Source organism: Ahaetulla prasina, chromosome 3 (assembly GCF_028640845.1).
Source record: "Ahaetulla prasina isolate Xishuangbanna chromosome 3, ASM2864084v1, whole genome shotgun sequence".
NCBI lineage: Eukaryota > Metazoa > Chordata > Lepidosauria > Squamata > Colubridae > Ahaetulla > Ahaetulla prasina.
In genome coordinates, this window is record NC_080541.1 from 44,353,753 (window position 1) to 44,374,384 (window position 20,632).

General features: G+C 39.9%; 1 protein-coding gene across 5 annotated transcripts in view; it reads right to left on the bottom strand.

Moving 5' to 3' along the window:
- Window positions 1-20,212, bottom strand: part of SGK3 (serum/glucocorticoid regulated kinase family member 3) — a 39,679-nt gene extending 19,467 nt beyond the window's left edge. The window contains exons 1-3 of one of the 5 annotated variants that reach the window (XM_058175691.1): window positions 20,067-20,212; window positions 19,085-19,168; window positions 5,332-5,527 (exon numbers count right to left, since the gene is read on the bottom strand). In XM_058175691.1, the coding sequence (XP_058031674.1) occupies window positions 5,332-5,409 (78 nt within the window). In that variant the 5' untranslated portion in view covers window positions 5,410-5,527; window positions 19,085-19,168; window positions 20,067-20,212. The other 4 variants (XM_058175694.1, XM_058175690.1, XM_058175692.1 and 1 more) reach the window with 4 other exon arrangements.
- Window positions 20,213-20,632: the final 420 nt, after the last annotated feature.

Sequence of the window (20,632 nt, forward strand, 5' to 3'; positions counted from 1 at the left end):
TCCGAGTATAAGCCGAGGTCCCCAATTTTACCCCAAAAACTGGGGTAAACTGGGGACTCGAGTATAAGCCGAGGGTGGGAAATGAGGCACCTACCGGTTGGGGAAACCCTCCCTCCCTCAGCTGAGAAGGCTGGCGGCTCCCCCGCCCCGCCCTCTCACTGCACCGGCAGGGCTTCCGTCCGGTAAAATGTGAAAAAAAGAAGAAAAAAAAAACTCGAGTATAAGCCGTATATACTCGAGTATAAGCCGAGGGGCTTTAAAAAAAAAAAAAACTCGAGTATAAGCCGTATAGACCCGAGTATAAGCCGAGGGGAAGTTTTTCAGCACAAAAAACGTGCTGAAAAACTCGGCTTATACTCGAGTATATACGGTATATAGTAGCTTGCTCTGTCACTGCTTATTATATTTTATTTATCTTTATTTCTATAAATAACTCAAGTTTACAAACATATCTAGTATTCCTTCTTCCTATTTTCCCACAACAACAACCCTATGAGATAGATTAAGCTGAAAGAGAATGACTGATCCAAAGTCAGCCAGTTGGCTTTCATGCATAAGGGAGGACTAAAAGTCATAATCTCCTAGTTTCTAGCCTGGTGCTTTTACCACTAGATCAATTGGCACAACTGGCACTCAGACAAATCAGCCATCAACAGGCACACAGAGGCAAAACAATACTTACACATCATTCAAAAGAAACAAAAAATATTAAAAAAGGAAACAAAAAGACCAGCAATCAATTCCCAGATAAACAGGGATTAACACCTGAATAAACAAACAAACAAACAAACTAGCAAATAGCAAACAAAGAGAAAACTATATCTCCACCAATACTAGCAGGGCAAGCTACTATATATAAACAGGGAGCAAACCCCATACTCACTAGCATTGATGTTACCTAGTAGGATAATAAAACAATTGCAAACCAATAAGCAGTCTCAGAGAGCACCAAGGACTCCACAGATCAACCCTGAGCTACAGATATTTTTTTCTACTGGAGTTAATAAGCTGGAAGGTATTAGAATGCTTTCTTTAATAACCACAATACAGTTTCATATTTAAAGACAGTAGGAACCATGTCCTTTTCTGATTCAGGCTTTCTCATATCCAGAATTTTCCCCTTTTCTCTTACTGTTTTTTTGCAGAAATAGCATTTAAGCAAAATTTGAATGGTGCTAGTGTTAATAGCAATAGCACTTTATTTTTTATTTATTTATTTATTTTGTCAAACACTTAGACTTATATACTACTTTACAGCCCTCTCTAAGCGGTTTACAGCATATTGCCCTCAACAATTTGGGTCCTCGTTTTACCCACCTTGGAAGGATGGAAGGCTGAGTCAATCTTGAGCCTGGTGAGATTTGAACTGCCAAATTGCAGGCAGCCAGCAGTATTGGACTCTATGCTCAATGCAGAAGTAGCCTATAGTACTGCACTCTAACCCCTGCACCACTGTGGCTCAATAATAATAGGCCTATAAGATCTTAAAGGTTATTTAAAGTTTGATCTGAATCTAATTCTTTCTATAGAACTGTGCTTGGATTTATAGCAAACTGCATTACTGACATCATGCCCTTTAAGAGCTGAGCCCAATATCTAACCACCGTCATACATGCTAATAGTTTCTCCTGTTGCTATACAGGTTTTTGTGGGTTTTTTCCCAAAGCAGGGAATATTGATTAATGTAATATTCCTTTGCTATGTTTACACTGTTTATGAGGGGACCTGAATTTTGCTCCAGGTTCTCAAAAAATATATGATTTAGCCTACTTCATTGATACTAACATTTATTCATCTCCTTCCAATTGTAACGATTTGCAACGGAGAAAAAAAGAAGATGTAGCTTAATTATACAAAGATAAATAGGGCAAGGGGAAAAAAAGACAATCTCTTCCAAACAAAATCACTGCAACTGCTTCTCCTAGTTACCTTAAAATTGTAATACTAAGAGAATTATCTGATTTATTCTAAAACCAGATGTTTTGGCTATATTAATATTTTTTATTTCAGACAGATAAGGGCTGCAATGCAGTAACAGAAAAAGCAATGTTATTGCCATCATGCTCCTTCACAAAACTATTATGTTGTCATATTTACAACATTATGTTGTCATATTTACAAATTCTCTCAACAGACACTATAAAACTAATTTGCTCTAGAGATGAAATTAAAAAGAAAACCCAATGCCAAAATTAAACACAAAAAACAAACCAGATCCAAACAAATTATTGAAATGGGGTGGGGAAGGAAGAACAGGAAACAATGAAAGGAACAGAGAAGCATAAAATACCAAGATTAACAAAGAAGGGAAATAGTCTAATGTAATGTATTTGTATTTAAAGGAGTTTTTAAAATAATCTATGTTATTTCTTTCTGATTTTTAAATAAAGTCAATGCAGTAAATTTGATATGCAACATAGAATATCAAAATGTTTAAAGCCAATATAAATATGTGACAATATTTTTACGCTTAATTTGTTTATGTACACGACATCATGCCGTATGCATAATCATGAAATTCTTTTATGGTTCTGGATTATTCTAAATATTAATGGATTTGACTGGACCCCAGTTTATAGATATGTGAAGGTATAAAAGTGAACCTGAAGTTCTGAAGTTATTAACTTTTCTGTTTGGCATGTCCATATGGAAACAGATCTACGTTTTAAATGACCTGTTTTTTTTTAAAAAAAGATTACGATTCTTATTTTTATTGAAAGTTTTAATTACAATAGTAAAAGCAAATACAAACTAACCTCAGAGAGAGGACAAATAAAAAGAATAAAAAGTTCAAAGGAAGGGAAAAAAAGAAGATAAAGAAATACATAGAGAAGTTATTTTTGATCTGCATGACAGGTATAAACTAATTTAACAGTTTTTTATGCCCTATAAAGTTGCAGACAAATATATTTACTCATAATCTCTTATCTAGATACAAATCCATAAAACATCAACTTTTCAGTCCTAGTTTTAGCAAAATGTCTTTAAAGGGTTAGCAGAATTTTATAGAAACAAGTCTTATTTTAACATTGGTCAAATAAACCAACTTTACATTCCTTCCTTTTATATCTGGCAATTTTGATCTTTAATCAAATTTGATCTTTAATCAAATGTTGTCATCTGATTTGGTCTCATTTCTTTTCCCATTCCAAAGGCTTTTTCACAGCTTTAGCTATCCTCCTTTGTAAATCCAATAAAAAGTCAACGCAGATAGTCCTTGACTTACAACCATTTGTTTAGTGACCAAAGTTACAACAACAAAAAAGTGACTTACAACCAGTCACTTTTGATGGCACGTACTATTGTCACAGCATCCTCATGGACAAAATTCAAATTTTTGGCAACCACCATGTATTATAATGGTTGCAGTATCCTGGGATCATGTGACTGCCATCTGCAATTTTCTCAGTCAGCTTCCAACAAGCAAAGTCAATGGGGGAAACCAAATTCATTTAACGAACACATTTCACTTAACAACTGCAGTGATTAAGTTAACTGCAGCAAAAAAGATTGTAAAATTGGGCAAAACTCATTTAACTGCCTTTCTTAGCAATAGAAACTCTGATTCCAAGTCAAAGACTATCTATATCCACATGATTCCCTTGGTTTATCATTTGTATTTCTACTTTGATATTCAAAACTTTAGCCAACGTCTTTTATATATCCAGTAGAAAGTCTTTATCCAGGTCATTCCCTTGGTCTGTCCTTTGTGTTTCTACTTTAGCCTCCTTCTCTGTATTATAAACCACATACTTTTATTATCCAGTATTTCTGGTTCTAATATTTCTGCATCAGGTCAAATTTGTTTCACATCTCTTATTAATATCTTTTGGACACAGTCTATCTATAGAAATAGATTTTGTATTGAGAATTGTTTTTATTTGGAAACCACTTCTGGATTTGTGCTTGAGATGGGAAAAAAATGAAATTTAGATTTTGGGTTTTACTAATTAGATTTATTGTTAGAGAAATGGTTAGTATATATTACTATGTAAAAGTAAAATGCTGAGTTGTATGTTATTATCTTATTCTACCGTGCTAAAAAAAGTTGGAAGTCAACGCTTTCCTTTTCTCTTTTGCCTTTTATCCTATTGTTCTGACCAAGCTCCCAAACACACACCAGCAGCTGCTCTCTCACAGCACACTACGAAGTCTCTAAGTCCTGTGGAAAGTGACGCTCGCTCCCTTCCTCCCTGAACTGGTCCAACACACCAGGAGTTTCTCTCTCTCTCTCTTCCCACATTTGCAAAGGAAGTCCTGAAAGGTGTGCTCGCTTTCTTCCAGCAGCAGGCACGCGCGCGCACACACACACACTCAGAAGGCCTGCAGATTCCAAGAAGAATTCTGATAATTTCCAGACAGGATTCAGAAGTGCAGGCTATCAGCAGGGAGATGAATTGTTGTCTACCACACCTATTCATCTCTGCCCCGTTTTTTATCCCCAGAGCTAGGGTGGGGCTCCGCTAGCAACGGTGGCTCTTCCATCCCAAGGACTGGCCCATAGGTTTCCACTTCTCTGCCTTCTGCACATCTGCGCGTCAGGCACTGGACCTAGATGTTCCTCCTCTTCCTCATCAGCCACCTCCAGACCTGGGACCTGTTGACTCTCCAACTGAGGATTGATGGATGGCCCAGGCTCCGCCTCTGTCTCTATCTCTGACAGCGCCCTTCCCTCTTCCCCCTCGGAGCTCTCAGACTGCCTTGATACTGGTCCTGACTTCCACGTCACCTCATCTGATTTGGCTGTCAAAGGGGCTGGCGTCCAACAGGCCACAACACCTATACTTTCCCTCCTTCCTTTTTCTTCCATTACTTTCCCATTACTTTCTCTTTTTTTGTATTTTGATAAACTAATAAAAATTTGAAATATCAGACCATAGTTATTTCTAAAACATCACCACTATCATTATGGGAGGGAGCTGACACAATTCATAGTACCCCCTCCCTATTCAGTACCGTTGTGGTGCTCACAAGATAACTAAATGTTGGGCAGTGCATTGGAGCCAGGAGGTGGGTTTCCTGCTAGTGAGAATGCAGTTGGATTCTCAAGCTATATGGAGTTCCAGCACTGCAGGCTAAAACCAAACCTTGCAATATATGCTGCACCATGGTTGACTCAGAAGTGAATGGTCTCAACTGCCTAATGGAGAATAGCATAGGATTATAAGAATATATAGCTGATTTGGAATTGAAGCCAAAGCCTGTGACCCTGAGAGAGATGGTTAAATTAGGCCTGTTCTCATTTGTGTAGCATTGAAGTCTCTTTAAACTGAGCAAGGAAGAGAATATGAAATTGACTGTACAATGAAGCACTTCTGTTTCTATACTTACAGTAAATCTTTTTTTCTTCACTCTATGTTCATCAGAGCTGGGAATGCTAACACTTGGACAGCTTTCCTTCAGATCCATTTTATGTTGCTTTTGAGCAAAAACTCAAGACCACCACACCAAGACGTAGAAAGTATCATCAGCATTGACTTAAAACACATAGTCGTTCTTGTGTAAACTTGAATTTCATCATGAAAACCTTAAATAAAATGAAATGTTAGAAAGGAGCAACAAGAACTGATGTGGTTCATGAAATCTGACTTCCCCTTTTAAAAATTCACTCCCAGCCCACATTTCTATAAAGTGAATATGGAACAAGAGTATTCATGTTTTAAAAAGGCTTGTAGATTATTCATGCAGACACAAGAAACATATTTTTAATATCTGAATATACATTCTATAGAAGACATTTAGAACTCTGAAATATTTCTGTCACTACATGTATATAACCTGCAATATGAAATAATTATGTATTTTATTTGCTCTACTAGCTCTTGACAAATCTCACAAACCCTATTGAAAGAATAACATATAGTCACATATTCTCATACCATTGCAGGTAAAGAACAGAATAATGAAAGTGGATTTTTATGGTTAAGGTTTTATGGTCAAGCAATAAATAAATATAATCTCACATAATTCCAAAATGATAAATGTAGAATTATATTTATGTTATTTCTTCTCTTATCTGTTCTTTCCAACATAGCCCAATATTTTTAATTTGGAGAAGGGTTACCAAGACTATTTGCATACTTTCCAATGCAAATAGGATAATAATAATAATAATAATAATAATAATAATAATAATAATAATAATAATAATAATAATAATAATAATAATAATAATAATAATTTAATTTGTATACCGCCCTTCTCCCGAAGGACTCAGGGCAGTGAACAGGCAGATAAAATACAAATACACACAATAATTAAAAACATCCCTTAAAAAACTAATTTAAATGCCCAAATGTTAAAATAACATACTCCCCCATAAAATCACAAAACTTTAAAAACCCATCAAATAAAGATAAAAATCAGGCTAGTCCAGCCATACGAAATAAATAAGTTTTAAGTTCGCGGCGAAAGGTCCTAAGGTCAGGTAAATGTCAAGTCCGAGGGAAGTTCGTCCCACAGGGCGGGACCCCCCACAGAGAAGCCCCTCCCCCTGGGGGCCGCCAGTCGACACTGTTTGGCTGACGGCACCCTGAGGAGTCCCTCTCTGTGGGAACATACCGGATGATGGGAGATAGAGGCCGGCAGTAGACAGTCCCGTAAATAGCCCAGTCCTAAGCCATGGAGCGCTTTAAAGGTGGTAACCAATACCTTGAAGCGCACCCGGAAAACAACAGGTAGCCAGTGCAGTCTGCGCAGGATAGGTGTTATGTGGGAGCTCCGAACCGCTCCCTCAATAACCCGTGCAGCCGCGTTCTGAACTAGCTGAAGTCTCCGGGTGCTCTTCAAGGGGAGCCCCATGTAGAGAGCATTGCAGTAGTCCAGGCGAGAGGTAACGAGAGCATGAGTGACTGTGCATAAGGTATCCCGGTCCAGGAAGGGACGCAACTGGCGGATCAGGCGAACCTGATAAAAAGCTCTCCTGGAGACGGTCGTCAAATGGTCTTCAAAGGACAACCGACCATCCAGGAGCACGCCCAAGTTGCGTACCTTCTCCATCGGGGCCAATGATTCACCCCCGACAGACAGCCGCATCTGCAGCTGACTGTACCGAGGTGCCGGCATCCACAGCCACTCCGTCTTGGAAGGATTAAGTTTGAGCCTGTTCCTCCCCATCCAGACCCGTACGGCTTCCAGACACCGGGACAGCACTTCGACAGCTTCACTGGGGTGGCCCGGGGTGGAAAAGTACAGCTGAGTATCATCAGCGTACAGTTGGTATCTCACCCCAAAGCCACTGATGATCTCACCCAGCGGCTTCATATAGATGTTGAACAGGAGGGGTGAGAGAATCGACCCCTGCGGCACCCCACACATGAGGCACCTTGGAGTCGATCTCTGCCCCCCTGTCAACACCGTCTGCGTCCGGTCAGAGAGGTAGGAGGAGAACCACCGATAAACGGTGCCTCCCACTCCCAACCCCTCCAACCGGCGCAGCAGGATACCATGGTCGATGGTATCAAAAGCCGCTGAGAGGTCTAATAGGACCAGGGCAGAGGAGTAACCCCTATCCCTGGCCCTCCAGAGATCATCCACCAGTGCGACCAAAGCTGTCTCAGTGCTGTATCCGGGCCGGAAGCCGGACTGGAACGGGTCTAGATAGACAGCTTCATCCAGGTACTGGGGTAGCTGACATGCCACCACACTCTCTACAACCTTCGCCGTGAAGCGAAGATTGGAGACTGGCCGGTAGTTCCCTAAAACAGCTGGGTCCAGGGAAGGCTTCTTGAGGAGGGGTCTCACCACCGCCTCTTTCAAGGCCGCGGGAAAGACCCCCTCCCGCAGAGAAGCATTTGTAATCCCCTGGAGCCAGCCTCGTGTCACCTCCTGAGTAGCCAGTACTAACCAGGAGGGGCACGGATCCAGTAAACATGTGGTGGCGTTCAGCCTACCCAGCAACCTGTCCATGTCCTCGGGAGTCACAGGATCAAAGTCATCCCAAACCACCTCAACAAGATGGGCCTCAGAACCCTCGCCTGGATCTACCCAATTTTGATCCAATCCGTCCCGAAGCTGAACGATTTTGTCGTATAGATAACCGTTAAACTCCTTGGCACGCCCTTGTAAGGGGTCCTCCCGCCCCTCCTGTTGAAGGAGCGAGCGGGTCACCCGAAACAGGGCGGCCGGGCGGTTATCTGCCGACGCAATGAGGGAGGAAACGTAGGAACGCTTCGCAACCCTCATTGCCACTAGGTAGGTCCTACTATAGGACCTAACTAGTGTCTGGTCAGCCTCAGAGCCGCTGGATCTCCAGGCACTCTCTAGGCGTCTTCTCCGGCGCTTCATCTCCCTCAGCTCCTTGGAGAACCAAGGAGCTGGTTGAGACTGACGCCGGGTCAGAGGCCGCAAAGGCACGACACGGTCCAAAGCTCCAGCCGCGGCCCGTTCCCAGGCCGCAACTAGTTCTTCAGTCGAGTCGTGGGCCAGGTGCGCAGGAAACGGCCCAAGCTCCGTCAGGAACCTCTCCAGGTCCATCAGGCGCCTGGGACGGAACCAGCGCATTGGTTCCGTCTCCCTGCGGTGGTGGGTAGTGGTCAGAAAGTCTAGACGAAGGAGAAAATGATCTGACCATGACAAAGGTTCAACAACTAAATCATTTAAAACCAGATCATTAGACCACTGGCCAGAGATAAAAATCAGGTCTAGGGTGCCTCCCCCGACGTGGGTAGGGCCGTCAATTAACTGAATCAGGTCCAAGGCTGTCATGGAAGCCATGAACTCCTGAGCTGCCGAAGATGCTACGCCGGCTAATGGCAAATTGAAATCCCCCATGACCAACAGTCTGGGGGTTTCAACTGCCAACCCGGCCAGCAACTCCAACAGCTCAGGCAGGGCTGTAGTCACGCAGCAAGGAGCCAGGTACGTGATCAACAAGCCCACCTGAGTCCTACGACCCCACTTCACGTAGAGGGATTCACACCCAGCTATCTGAGGCACAGTGGTTTCCCTCGGCTCGAGACTCTCCTTAATAATAACCGCCACCCCTCCACCCCTACCCTGGGCCCTCGAAATGCTCGGAAACCTGGTGGGCACATCTCCACTAGGGGGACCCCCCCTTCGGTGCCCAACCAGGTCTCCGTAATGCCCATAACGTCCGCGATCCCTTCCTGAATAAGATCTGAAATCAGGGGGGCTTTATTAACCGCGGACCTGGCATTACATAACATCAGCTGAAGGCCCAGGTCCCGATTACTCTGGCCACTCGGGTCACGGGAAATTCCTGGGGGGCCGGAGCACTAATCGTCAGAAACAGCGAGGGCGAGCCCCCAAACCCTGATGTGCCCCCCCCCTTCCGTCATATCTGCCTCTCCCACTTACCGTAGTAATAGCTCGACCCTGACAAACTGGAACGACACCCCTCGCCACAACCCCAGGACCTATTAAGTTACCGCCGCGAACACATGGTGGACCTAGCCCCCTCCCTGATGGGTTTTCTCCCCCACCCATCCACCCCCCCCAATTAAAATTCCCATTAAAACTCCCCTTAAAAAAAACGGTTAAAACAATTAATTAAAAATCCCCTAAGTCTCCTATTTTTGGCATGCCACCTCTCGGGGTTCCAAAACCCGTCCTCAAGATGGGTCCTCGATAGTGTAGGGGGCCAAACCTGCGAGAGAGGGGAATCTCGCAGGGCAAGAAGGTCAGCCGCTGTGAATGTCCGCATAATAAGAGTCCGGCAAACAAGCCCATCCTGGACCAATCAAGATGATAATTGATAATTCCGGCAATTCCGGGTAAGAACAGTTGAGAAATAGTTCTTGGGCAGTAGATGAATAACACTGCCATGATTCAGTCAGTTTCACCAACCCCTCATTCTACAGTCCCGAGGGGTGGTTAAAGGAGGAAGGGGGAAGCTGTTACACTGTTAGGCCAGGGGCATCCACTAGGCCAGGCCGCTCAGCTGCTAAGCCATGTCTCTCCCAAAGTCCGGGGGGGGGAGCAGGATCTTAAAAAGGTCTTTAAAAGGTCCCCCCCTGCAGGCGGTCCATAGACGTCCTTTAGGTGGTAAAGATGATAGAGGGGACGTCCACTAGGCCCGAGGACAGCCTCCAGATGACACCAGCAAGGCGTCCATCAGGCCCACCTGCGATCTCCAAGTTAGGCCGCCCAGCCGGCCCGGCCGCCTGGCCACTGGAATAGGCCGCTGGAATAGGCCACTCGCCCGCTGTGACAGGTACCACCTTGCAGTGATATCACTGCAAAAACTTCTCTTTTATATAATTATGCTGGAACATAGAGTGGGCTTTGCATAGTGATGTCACTGTGCATGCTCAGATGCTGTGAAAACACACTTGTTCCTTATTCTGCTGGCAAAAAAATGCCAACCAACCAAGCTGAGTTGTTTTCTAACATTAATGAAAGGAGATTGGCTGCAGCCTGTTACTGTCAGCCTATATATTTTTTGCTGTATTCTTAAGATAGTAATTCAAAATAATAGTTGAATTTGTGTATACCACTATACTATGAACATGGTTTATAAACCACCATGGCTGGGCTTGGCCAACACAATAGCCTCAAACAAACCACTATGGTTTACTATAACATATGAACCAGAACATCCTTTTCAGAGTAGTTAATTTCTGTCTAATATAAAATATGATATGTTGCCTTAAAGCAGCCTGGGATTTTTCTTTGAAAAGCTAGATACTAATTAATTCTCTTCTCATCAATAATCCCCAATGGATAGGATCCTAATGTATGCGCAGATCAAAAGAAAACATGGCAAATGAAAAAGACTGGTACAGTTTTAAGCTGCTAATTTAAAATATGTAGCTTGCTGATGAACATAAAGCGTAAAACTTGGCTACTGAATTAAATTTTTATGCAACCTGGCTTGTGACTGTGTCTGTGACTCAGAGTTAAATCTGCTCAGAGGCTTTCTTCAGATGTGCCCAGGAGCTTAGATTTTGGAGATTCTGTTCAAACATGTTGAAATAAATAAATAAATAAATAATCTCATTTATAAAAAGATTTATAGGGCCTCTGTTTTATCCCAGGAGTAGGCTTATTTTTGACAAACATAAGCTTTTGCTCTAAATGCAAGCAATAATCCTCCTGCATTTAAAATTTAAGCATCAAATGATGAACTGTAAGTATCAAATAATGGGCAAGGAACTACATTTGATGATTCTGGCAGATTAAAAAGAGACTAAAACAAACAGTGCAGGGAAAGAAAATCATATTGAGAAAATTCATTTCCTTATGCAGCCAAACTTCCAACTTGCGAAGAGCAAAACTAACCAAATATTTCAAAAATAAATTACTTCTAATCCATAAAGAATAGGCATACAGTCTGGTATGCAATTATAATATTCTCATACAAAAATACAAAAAATACAAAAAAGAAGTTTCAATTTGTCCAGCCTTGAATGTAAAAGAATGGAACTCAGTGCAAACAACATGGGACAATTCAATTCCAGGATTACATATTACATGTTGAAATCACATACAGTTATATACCTATGTATTTATTTGTGTGTATGCTATTAATATACAAAGCAAAAGAGAAAAAAGTCTTTAAACACATGTGCTATTTTCTTCCCATGTTACAGGACAGACGTGATTTAAACAGGTGCTTCATCACTTAATCCCAATATTTAAATAGATGCCTAGACTGTTTTCTCTTGTAAATATTTCAAATATAAGCTATCATGTTAAATCATGAATCTGTCCTGTATATAATGTGCCTTGCCTATGTATCTAGGTTGGACAGAAATAGATAAATGGAAATAAACATACACGATCCAAATAAAATATTCCATGTTTTAGGAACGGTCCACAAAAGATTTTCTCATGTCCCTAGTAAACAGCTCGTTGAAAGTAGGTGCATCTTTAGGAAGTTTATTCTGCACATGAAAGCAATTAAATAAAATATTTAAGGGAGGGTCCAGATCTTGCAATTTGAATCAATAGATGAAGCCAGGCAGAATAATGTAGAGTGCCAAAAGCGGTCTCAATTGTGTGTAATAATTGCTTTCCCATCTTCATGTTAATATAATGGAAATGTTAAGGATAAGACAAAATTTTACTTGTGTTTCCCACTTCATTGAACTCTTTAGATTTATATCATTCTTTCCAAACAAACTCCTTCAAGATTTCAGAGCCAGTTGGGGAATAGCCTAAATACAAATGAAACATGAAATATAAATAAATAAACTTAATGATCTCACTGACCAGCTTACAATGCTCCAACAATTTCTTTTCAAATAGATTTTACTGCAAATGTAGTGTTACACCAGCACCTCCTTTTTGGTTTCCAAGGATAATAATATATTTGAAAACAAGATTAGAAAGAGTTGCTCAGGAAAGATAGTTTTTGCAAAGAGCAGCTGTCTTCCACTCTTATGAATACAAGCACAGCACTGTTTTCACCCACACGTAGAATAATTCTGGGATTCATAGTCATGCTAGCCTAAACCTTGGACTGAAGACAGGCTTTGTTTTCAAATACAGTGGTATTTGGCAATAAATGAAGGCATGAGCATGAAATACCCTAGTCATCTAACATTACAACATTCGGACATCCCCCAAATGATTGAAAATAAGGACATTTCTTTCTCAACACAAGCTTACCTATAACTGAAATGCAATATAAAATTTGGTTCAATTTTTTTTTTTGCTGTTTCTGACAAGAAACGAGGAAGTGTTATGTTTACACTTATGCCTTCAAACATACCTACAGTATATTTTCTGTAGTGTAAGTATATGGGAAAGAGAATAGATGAAATTTGCAGATAAGAATTCATTTTATAAGTGTGATATGTTGTTTAGAGACAACTGGCTTGAATTAATCACTCTCCCTTTCTCCTGACTTTCCTAATGGCAGGTGAACTTTCTGAAAAAGTTACCCTCTTAATTTGGCAAGGTGGAGAAAAATGGCTTTGTGTCAGATTTTTGTCTGTCCATATATACTTTTCCTTGTGAATACTTGTTAAATTTAAGGTTATCTTCCTTTTGGGGAAGGAAACCACCATAACCACCACATGGAATTTTAAACTAAGACTGTTGTATTAAATATTTCAGTCTTGATGGGCCTCAGAATAACATTATCATTTTAATTATTGATGCTCAGTTTTTTTGTCATTCATTCCTGTGGAGTCCTTTGAGATCTGTTTCAGATCTGGAGATACAAAGCAGCCACATCCTTCTAAAGCCACTTTCAGACCCAAGCATTACAAATTAGTATTTCTGTGGGGATTTGTTTTATCTTGACTTCCTGGTATGAGTCAGCAGTCTAATCCATTCAGTGAATTCTAATTATTTGAATCAAATTCCTGCTTTATAAATGAATTTGGGTTTCAAAACCAACAGCACCAGGTGCACACATTAAGGTGACTGTAAATTAACCTACTGAATGTTATTACATATTTTTCAACTGCATGAAGAATTCTGAGAACAAGACAAAAGCTTGCCTCCAAAGTTGTTCTCACAGTTTCTGACGTGTTTGGGACACTGCCTCCAAAACAACTATCTGAACAAAAGAAATAAAGTTACAAGAACAAGTGTGAGACAAATTCTTTAGTTGTATGATACAGTCACTAAAAGATTTCTTTGGTTAGTTCTTCATATACTAAAAACCTTTCTGTTTGCATGTAATAATGCTAAGTCACCATTTCCTTTTATAATGCAAGAATGCTTAGTGCTACTTTTCAAGGGTCTTTATCTAACTCCTGTCACTTCTTTGTTTTAAATGCTTCTTTCACTTCCCAGAAATGTCACAACCACCCTTTAAAAAGAAGCAAGATGTTGCAATTATCTCTGGCCATATCATAAATTGAGCAAGACTGTAGAAAATCTGAACTCCTAGTGTATTTATCCTATTCCTATATATAAGCTCTCTTTTAGAATTCAAATAAGCTTCACCATATTTAGTAGAACATATTTCAAAGTCAGCATTCAGAGTACATATAATCCAATTTATGATTAGTCCTAGCATCAAAATAACTTTACTAGTAAATAGTTTTAGGTTAGTAATTACTTGTTTTTTTAAGAGAGAATGAACCCACAAGCAACAAAACTACAAAACATTTAATAATTCAAAAATTCAGTACTAATAGCAATAATCTCCACTTTACAATTTAATTGCAAATACCCATATCCATTCTTTTGTATCTTATTTCACTACATCTTGGAAAACTATATAGAAAACCACAGTGACTGTTTTATGATAAAGTTGAATCCCAGCTCAAATAACCATTAACAATGAAACTTTTTACTATCAGAACACAATTGATCACACTGAGATGTCAGCTTAGATTTCTTTAGATCCTAGGAGTCATGTAATATTATATAAAGCAAAGGTTCTCCTCGCACATATGTGCTAGTCATTCCCGACTTTAGGGAGCGGTGCTCATCTCCGTTTCAAAGGCGAAGAGCCACCGCTGCCAAAGATGTCTCTGTGGTCATGTGGCCAGCATGACTAAATGCCAAAGGAACTGTTCTGTCTCCTTTCCCACTTTGGATTAACAAGCTAGCCCTCAGCCAGTGGATTCACGGCTCTTATCAGTCCTGGCAGAGAAATCGCAGCTGCCTGTCAAAGTTCAAACAAATGACTCCCGTAGCAAGAATTTCAGCTCTTTTTGAAATGGTTCAGCTAAACTTTTGCTTCCCATGGAGTGAGAGCAGTCCCAAAGCTCCTTATATATCCTGTGGGATGGGGTTCCTGCCCCACCCTTCCCTTTGATGACGCTGCCTCTCTAATCTTCTGAAGCGCGGGTCAATCCAAGCTTGATTATTATTATTATCAGCTGTGTCTGAAGGCGTAGCCTGGGGAAGGGAGGAATCAGGGGATGACGGCCTTATTACATCCTCCGACTGGTCTGGTTCTGGCTCCTGGATCCGGGCCAAAGGCATCAGTACTCCCAAGGTAAGCCTTACCGGCCCTCCCCCCTCATTCTCGGAGTCACTTTCGGGCATGGGGCCAGGTTCGGGGGCTGGAGTCACAACAGGAACACTGTTACCTTCCCACCAAAGGTGGTCCCTATTTTTCTACTTGCATTTTTGACGTGCTTTCGAACTTCTAGGTTGGCAGAAGCTGGGACAAGTAATGGGTGCTCACCCTGTTATGCGGCACTAGGGATTCAAACCGCTGAACTGCCAACCTTTCGATTGACAACCTCAGCATCTTAACCACTGAGCCACCGCATCCCTCTAATATTATATAACAGAATAGTAACTTCAATATAACAGGACAAAGATTTCTCAAGTTATTTCAATTCTACTTCTATTTTATGTGTGCTGAATGTTTCCCAGTCATCCTTTATTTAAAAAAAAAGGATGAAACGTAGTTTTTGACTTTCTGAAATATTTGGTTCTAAGAAACTTAAATTGTCACTAGTTTTACTAATCTCTTTAAAAAATCACAGGTAGACATGCCCCTTTCCCATTTTATTTTTTATAACAACAAAACATATTTTGTACTTCCCAGAAAATCACTAGTCAGTTACATGTTGTCCTTTGGAAGGTAATAAGAGGTAAAGACTTGCCTCATCCTCTAAGAACAGAGCAGAAATAATTCACTACACAATAACCTTTTGAGGTAACTTCATTCTCCTACAGCCCACTCCTGTGCACAGCGAGCTGAATCCTAGATTACTCAGATGTAGCTACTGCTGGCTCTGTAGGTTTGAGCATTAATGGAATGTATATAGTACATATGACTGAATTGACAGAAGTCATATACATCATGTGTGCAGAACTCCAGAATCATGAATTAAATCACATTTAAGTACTTGGGTAGTAAAGGAAAGAACATCGTAAATTTGTTGGACGACACTGTAAAAATACATCTCTAGAATAATACCATATTTATACAATCACATGCCAATGTTAGCCATTTAAAAGAACATTTAAAATTTTAAAATTAAAAATCAATGAAAGACAAATGAAAAGTATTAGTATTAAATAGTATTAAAAGTATGTGATTGTATGAATATGCTGTTGTTCTAGAGGTGTATTTTTACATGGTAATGTTTTAGAGATCTATTTTAAATAGTCAGTTTGGTATAGTGATTAAGGCACCATGCTAAAACTGGAAGACTATGAGTTCTAATCCTGCATTAGGTACGAAGTCAGCAGGGTGACTTTGGGCTAGTCATTCTTTCTCAACCCCAAGAAACAGCCACTTCTAAAATCTTGCCAAGAAAACTGCAAGGACAAGTCCAGGCGGTTATCAGGTGTCAACAATTATTTGAAGGTGCACCCACACAAAATCAACTAAAATCAATCTCCAATTTTATTACTGCATGCAATTGAAGGACAGATATTTTTACTTTTCTTTTAACTGAACAATTCTTTTTTCTAGAAGACTTTAAAACTGAGAATGTTTTGATTATCATATTAGCATTTTTATATATTATTTTTAGATTTACTTGGTGGGAGAATATGATCAACTAAAAATCTACCATTTTCACTGCATTTCTGTTTTCTACCTAACTAGGCTCCCATGTTCTTTATTACCTACAGATCTAGGTAATTTTTGAATTGCATATTGTTCAGTAAGAGAAAAAAATACCCCAAATGACTGTTGATCCTATCAATACAAGGTGCAACCTGAAATCAGATATTATTAAAAATATCTATGCATTTTACTTATTGTTCATAATTCCACATAGGTTTATTCAAAAGTAAAATCTATGGCTTTCTGTAATGGTTAGTTTCCTCACTAACCATTTAATGAGATTTAGGACATAGGTATTATATGTAAGCACCCAGCTTGCAAGCTTTTCTGTTACCAGTGAAGAGACTTGCCTCTCAGCCACATCAAAGAAACTCTCAATTTTAAATTGGTTCTAAATGAGAAATACTTCATTTGCTGAAATTCTTTTATTTCCTGTCTCCCATTCTTTCTGCCTCTTTCTCCAGTCTAGTAGGAAAGACATGTTCTGAGTCCATTCTATCAAACAATGTCATCTTGTTGGACGCTGGAACCCTACTTTCTCTTTGGTTATGCCTGCCCCTTGAAACATCATCTCCCCCCCCCCGAGATATGATGGACCTGTTAGCTTTTTGTAAGGCTTTGAAGATGTGGCTTTGCCTTGGGTCAGGATGTTAGGTGAACTCTGCTGATGATGCAGCTAGCTTTGGGGCCTGTTGTTTTAACTAGAACATCATGGATTATATGTTGTTATAGTTTTATTCTTTCTATGTCACCCAATTCTCTTCATCTCAATTCATCTTGTAAAGGATGAATTCATGACAATGTTGCTTGAAAATAATTACTTACAATCTGAGGAAGCTGCTAAAGAGCAAATACCACTATGGGTCTTATTTCAAGGTAATTGAAGTATAGATTGCAAATTTCTCTTCAATAGTCTTAGAGCTACTATACAGATGGACCAATGTCATAACCTCTCATTTAGTGAGAATTTGAACTTCTAAGGCCCTGAATTAAGAGGTACTGGGAAAGCCAGATTCATTTAATAACCATGTTATCAACTTAACAACTGCAGTGGTACATTTAGGAACTATGGCAAGGAAGATCGTAAAATGAGGCAAAACTCACTTAACAACTGTCTTGCTTAGCACAGAAATTTTGGGTTCAATTGTGATCATCAGTCAAGGTACCCATAATGTTGCATTTTACTACCATGTTACTTAGCAATGGCAATTCTAGTCATAATTGCCATTGTGATTTGTAAATGCATCATTTATTGCTACATCAATGACACAGCTACCTTTTTTTTCACTTGTCTTTTTTATTTGATGAAAAGTTGTAAAAAATGTGAAGGCTTGTTTATTACTCATTACAGTTTTGGTTTTTTTAATTATATATCATTATCTTCATTTATCAGTTACAGTGCATTTCCGATTACACTTAACCTTTCTAGATAATGAATGTCTAGAGAAATTGTGGATTGGCTAATTTCCTCTTCCTCAATTTCTGGGCATAGTTTTTTCTCTTCCCATTCCCTGCACTGGTCTATCCCATTTAACATTTTCCAAAGGTATCATTATTTTACAGGAATTCAAAATGCAACAGAGTGATAGTATCTTGGCAACTTTATACCCTTTCCCCACAGTAGCAATTGTTTAGATATTTGGGATACAGGAAATTAAAAATGGATCATAGTGGGGCATTGATTGGATACCAGTTTTTGTAGAATTTGATTGGTCAGCTATGTATTTCTCACATTTTAAATCTGACAGCAATGATATTGACTGTGAGTTAATTTCATTGTTTTTAAAGGTCTGGAGAGTGTTCTTAAAAGCTGTAGATTATATTTTAATTTACAGCTGCTACATCTTCAACATTAATTCAAAAAGAGCTCAGCAGAAATGCAAACATTTTGCTTTTGAATACTTTAGTTCAATATGACAAATACAGTCAGTAATAAATAGGACATACTTTATTATGTCTCTAAAAAAAACAACCCAAAATTACTGACATCTAATTTAAGACCTGCATAAAACAGTACTCCAACAGTTTCCTATCAATTCCCAATTACAAATCTCTTTAAAATATGTCTTAAGAAACTTTTCTCTGTATTTGCTACTTTACTACCTGCATAATTATCACTGGAAATATTTCAGAAAATCTATTGTTAAAAAATAAAACGAAATCATGAATATCTTCTGCACTATTGATTTTTAATGTGTCTAAAATATTACAGTGCCACATTCTGTAAATAGACTGTCTCAAAAATCAAAATATGCCCATGAATAATTTTAAACACACAAGAAATTTAAAACTAAAAATCAGTAATATAATCATGTATTTTATACTTCAGAGGAAAGTTGGCTTCTTTTTGAATTCTCTTTCTTGATCCCATATATTAATTTGTTTCTAAGAACTGCCAAAAAAGAACCTGTATAAAAAGGCTAGATCTTACTCAAGGATAATTTTATCTGGCAATTAATCAAAAAGCATAAATGTGGAAATAATTTACAAAATAATTTTCAATACACCTTTCTGTACTGCACATACAGAAAGTACTGTATTTTTTTTTCTTACCTAAACCAATTTTTTTATGCTAGTGCAATAGTGTAATATTGACACAGACAAATATATTTCCTAAAGCTACAAAATATCCCAGTTAAAGCCTGTCAGGCTTGTTATGACAGATCTTCTCTTTTTTTTCCTTACCTTGGCAACTTTTCAAAATCCATTTTGTAGTATCTTCTTTTTTTTTCTTTTTTTTTAGAAATAGTCCTTTATACAGAGCCTCAGCTGAAAGAAAAGAAGAGATAAGAAAAAACAAGACACACGGGAGATGTAGGGTCAAATATATACTTAAGTAGGTTTTTAGGGTCAGTAAAGAATCAAACACCTCGCAGCACTAACTGCTGAGACTTGTTTAGCAGTAAAAAAAAAAGAATCACTCGGCATTTACACAGAGTTCTTTTCAACCAACGGAATTACCTTACCGGCGTGCGGGAAATTTTGAACAATTCAAATCCTCAGCTCACAGCGAAAATTAAACTATAACTCGATCCCGTGTGAACGGGATTCTTTTTACTTGCTTCCTCAAAAGCAAGCAAACGGGGTGGGGTGGGGTGGGGGGTGGGGTTCGAGACCTGCATGTAACCCAGTTGCTTCCTAAGTTCTTTCCTCTTTCCCAGCCCAAAGCACGCTGGTTTACCACAAGAGACTTGTAGCGTTTTCAAGCTGACATCGCTCTCGCTTCCTCCTTCCGATTTTTTAATTTAATTTTTTTTTTTTTAGTGCGCGCGACTGGCCGCTTAGGGCTGCTTCTCTACTGACGTGGTAACCCGAGAGGGCGCGCCTCAAATACAAACCAGCCGACGCGAGTCCGGCCGCTTCTCGGCTTGACGAGGCTTTCCGAGCCCAGGCAGAGACGTTCCTTCCCCCCCACGCGGTCGTCAGATAGCCGCCGTAACCCGGGGCGCCGTCCCTCAGCTAGTTTGTAGGAGAGACGCGCCCAATCGCTCCCTAGCCCCGTGCCTGCGCAGGGTGGAGCCTTGCTTTCTCCACCCTTTGGAGTTGGGGCGGGCGGGGGGAGCTGATTCTGACCAGCCGCCGCTCTCCCGCCCGAAGCTTTCGCTCACCTTGGTTTCTGGTCAAAAAAAAAAAAAAAGACCAGCAAAATTCTGCCCTGCTTACGAACCTCTCTCTCCTTGCACCGGGCCGGGAGGTGGAGGCTGCTGCGGTTGCTCCTTCTCCGGCTGCTGTGGGAACAACAGCCAGAGACGCCATGAGGTATCTTTCTCCCAGCCGCGCCAGGGTCACTCGAGGACGCGTTCCAACGTTGGATTCATGTGACTTTGACACGAACTCGGCAGGACCTTTCGCCCCCTGGCGGATACCTGAAACTGCTGCGAAGTAGTTCAGGTTCAGACTCAGAGCATGGGAAATTGTGTTTTTTTTAAAATCTGTGTGGTTTTTTTAGTACGGTAGGCACCGTCAAGGACCGTCCCATAGGCAAAATGTAGCAAGTCCGTCATCCCTCGTAGAGTAGCTTAATACGGTATCGGCAATGACTGTCAAAATCGCAAGAGCCCCAGCAGAAATTTTAAAAATGACAAGAGAATTTGCTGCCTTACATTTTTTATTTTCATTTATAAACACCTAATCTGTTTTACATATATTTTAAAGCAATTTGCGTTAAATAGCACCAGAAAAACACTTGGCAATTTAAATTGTCCAGATAGACCATTTAAAAACAAAATTGCA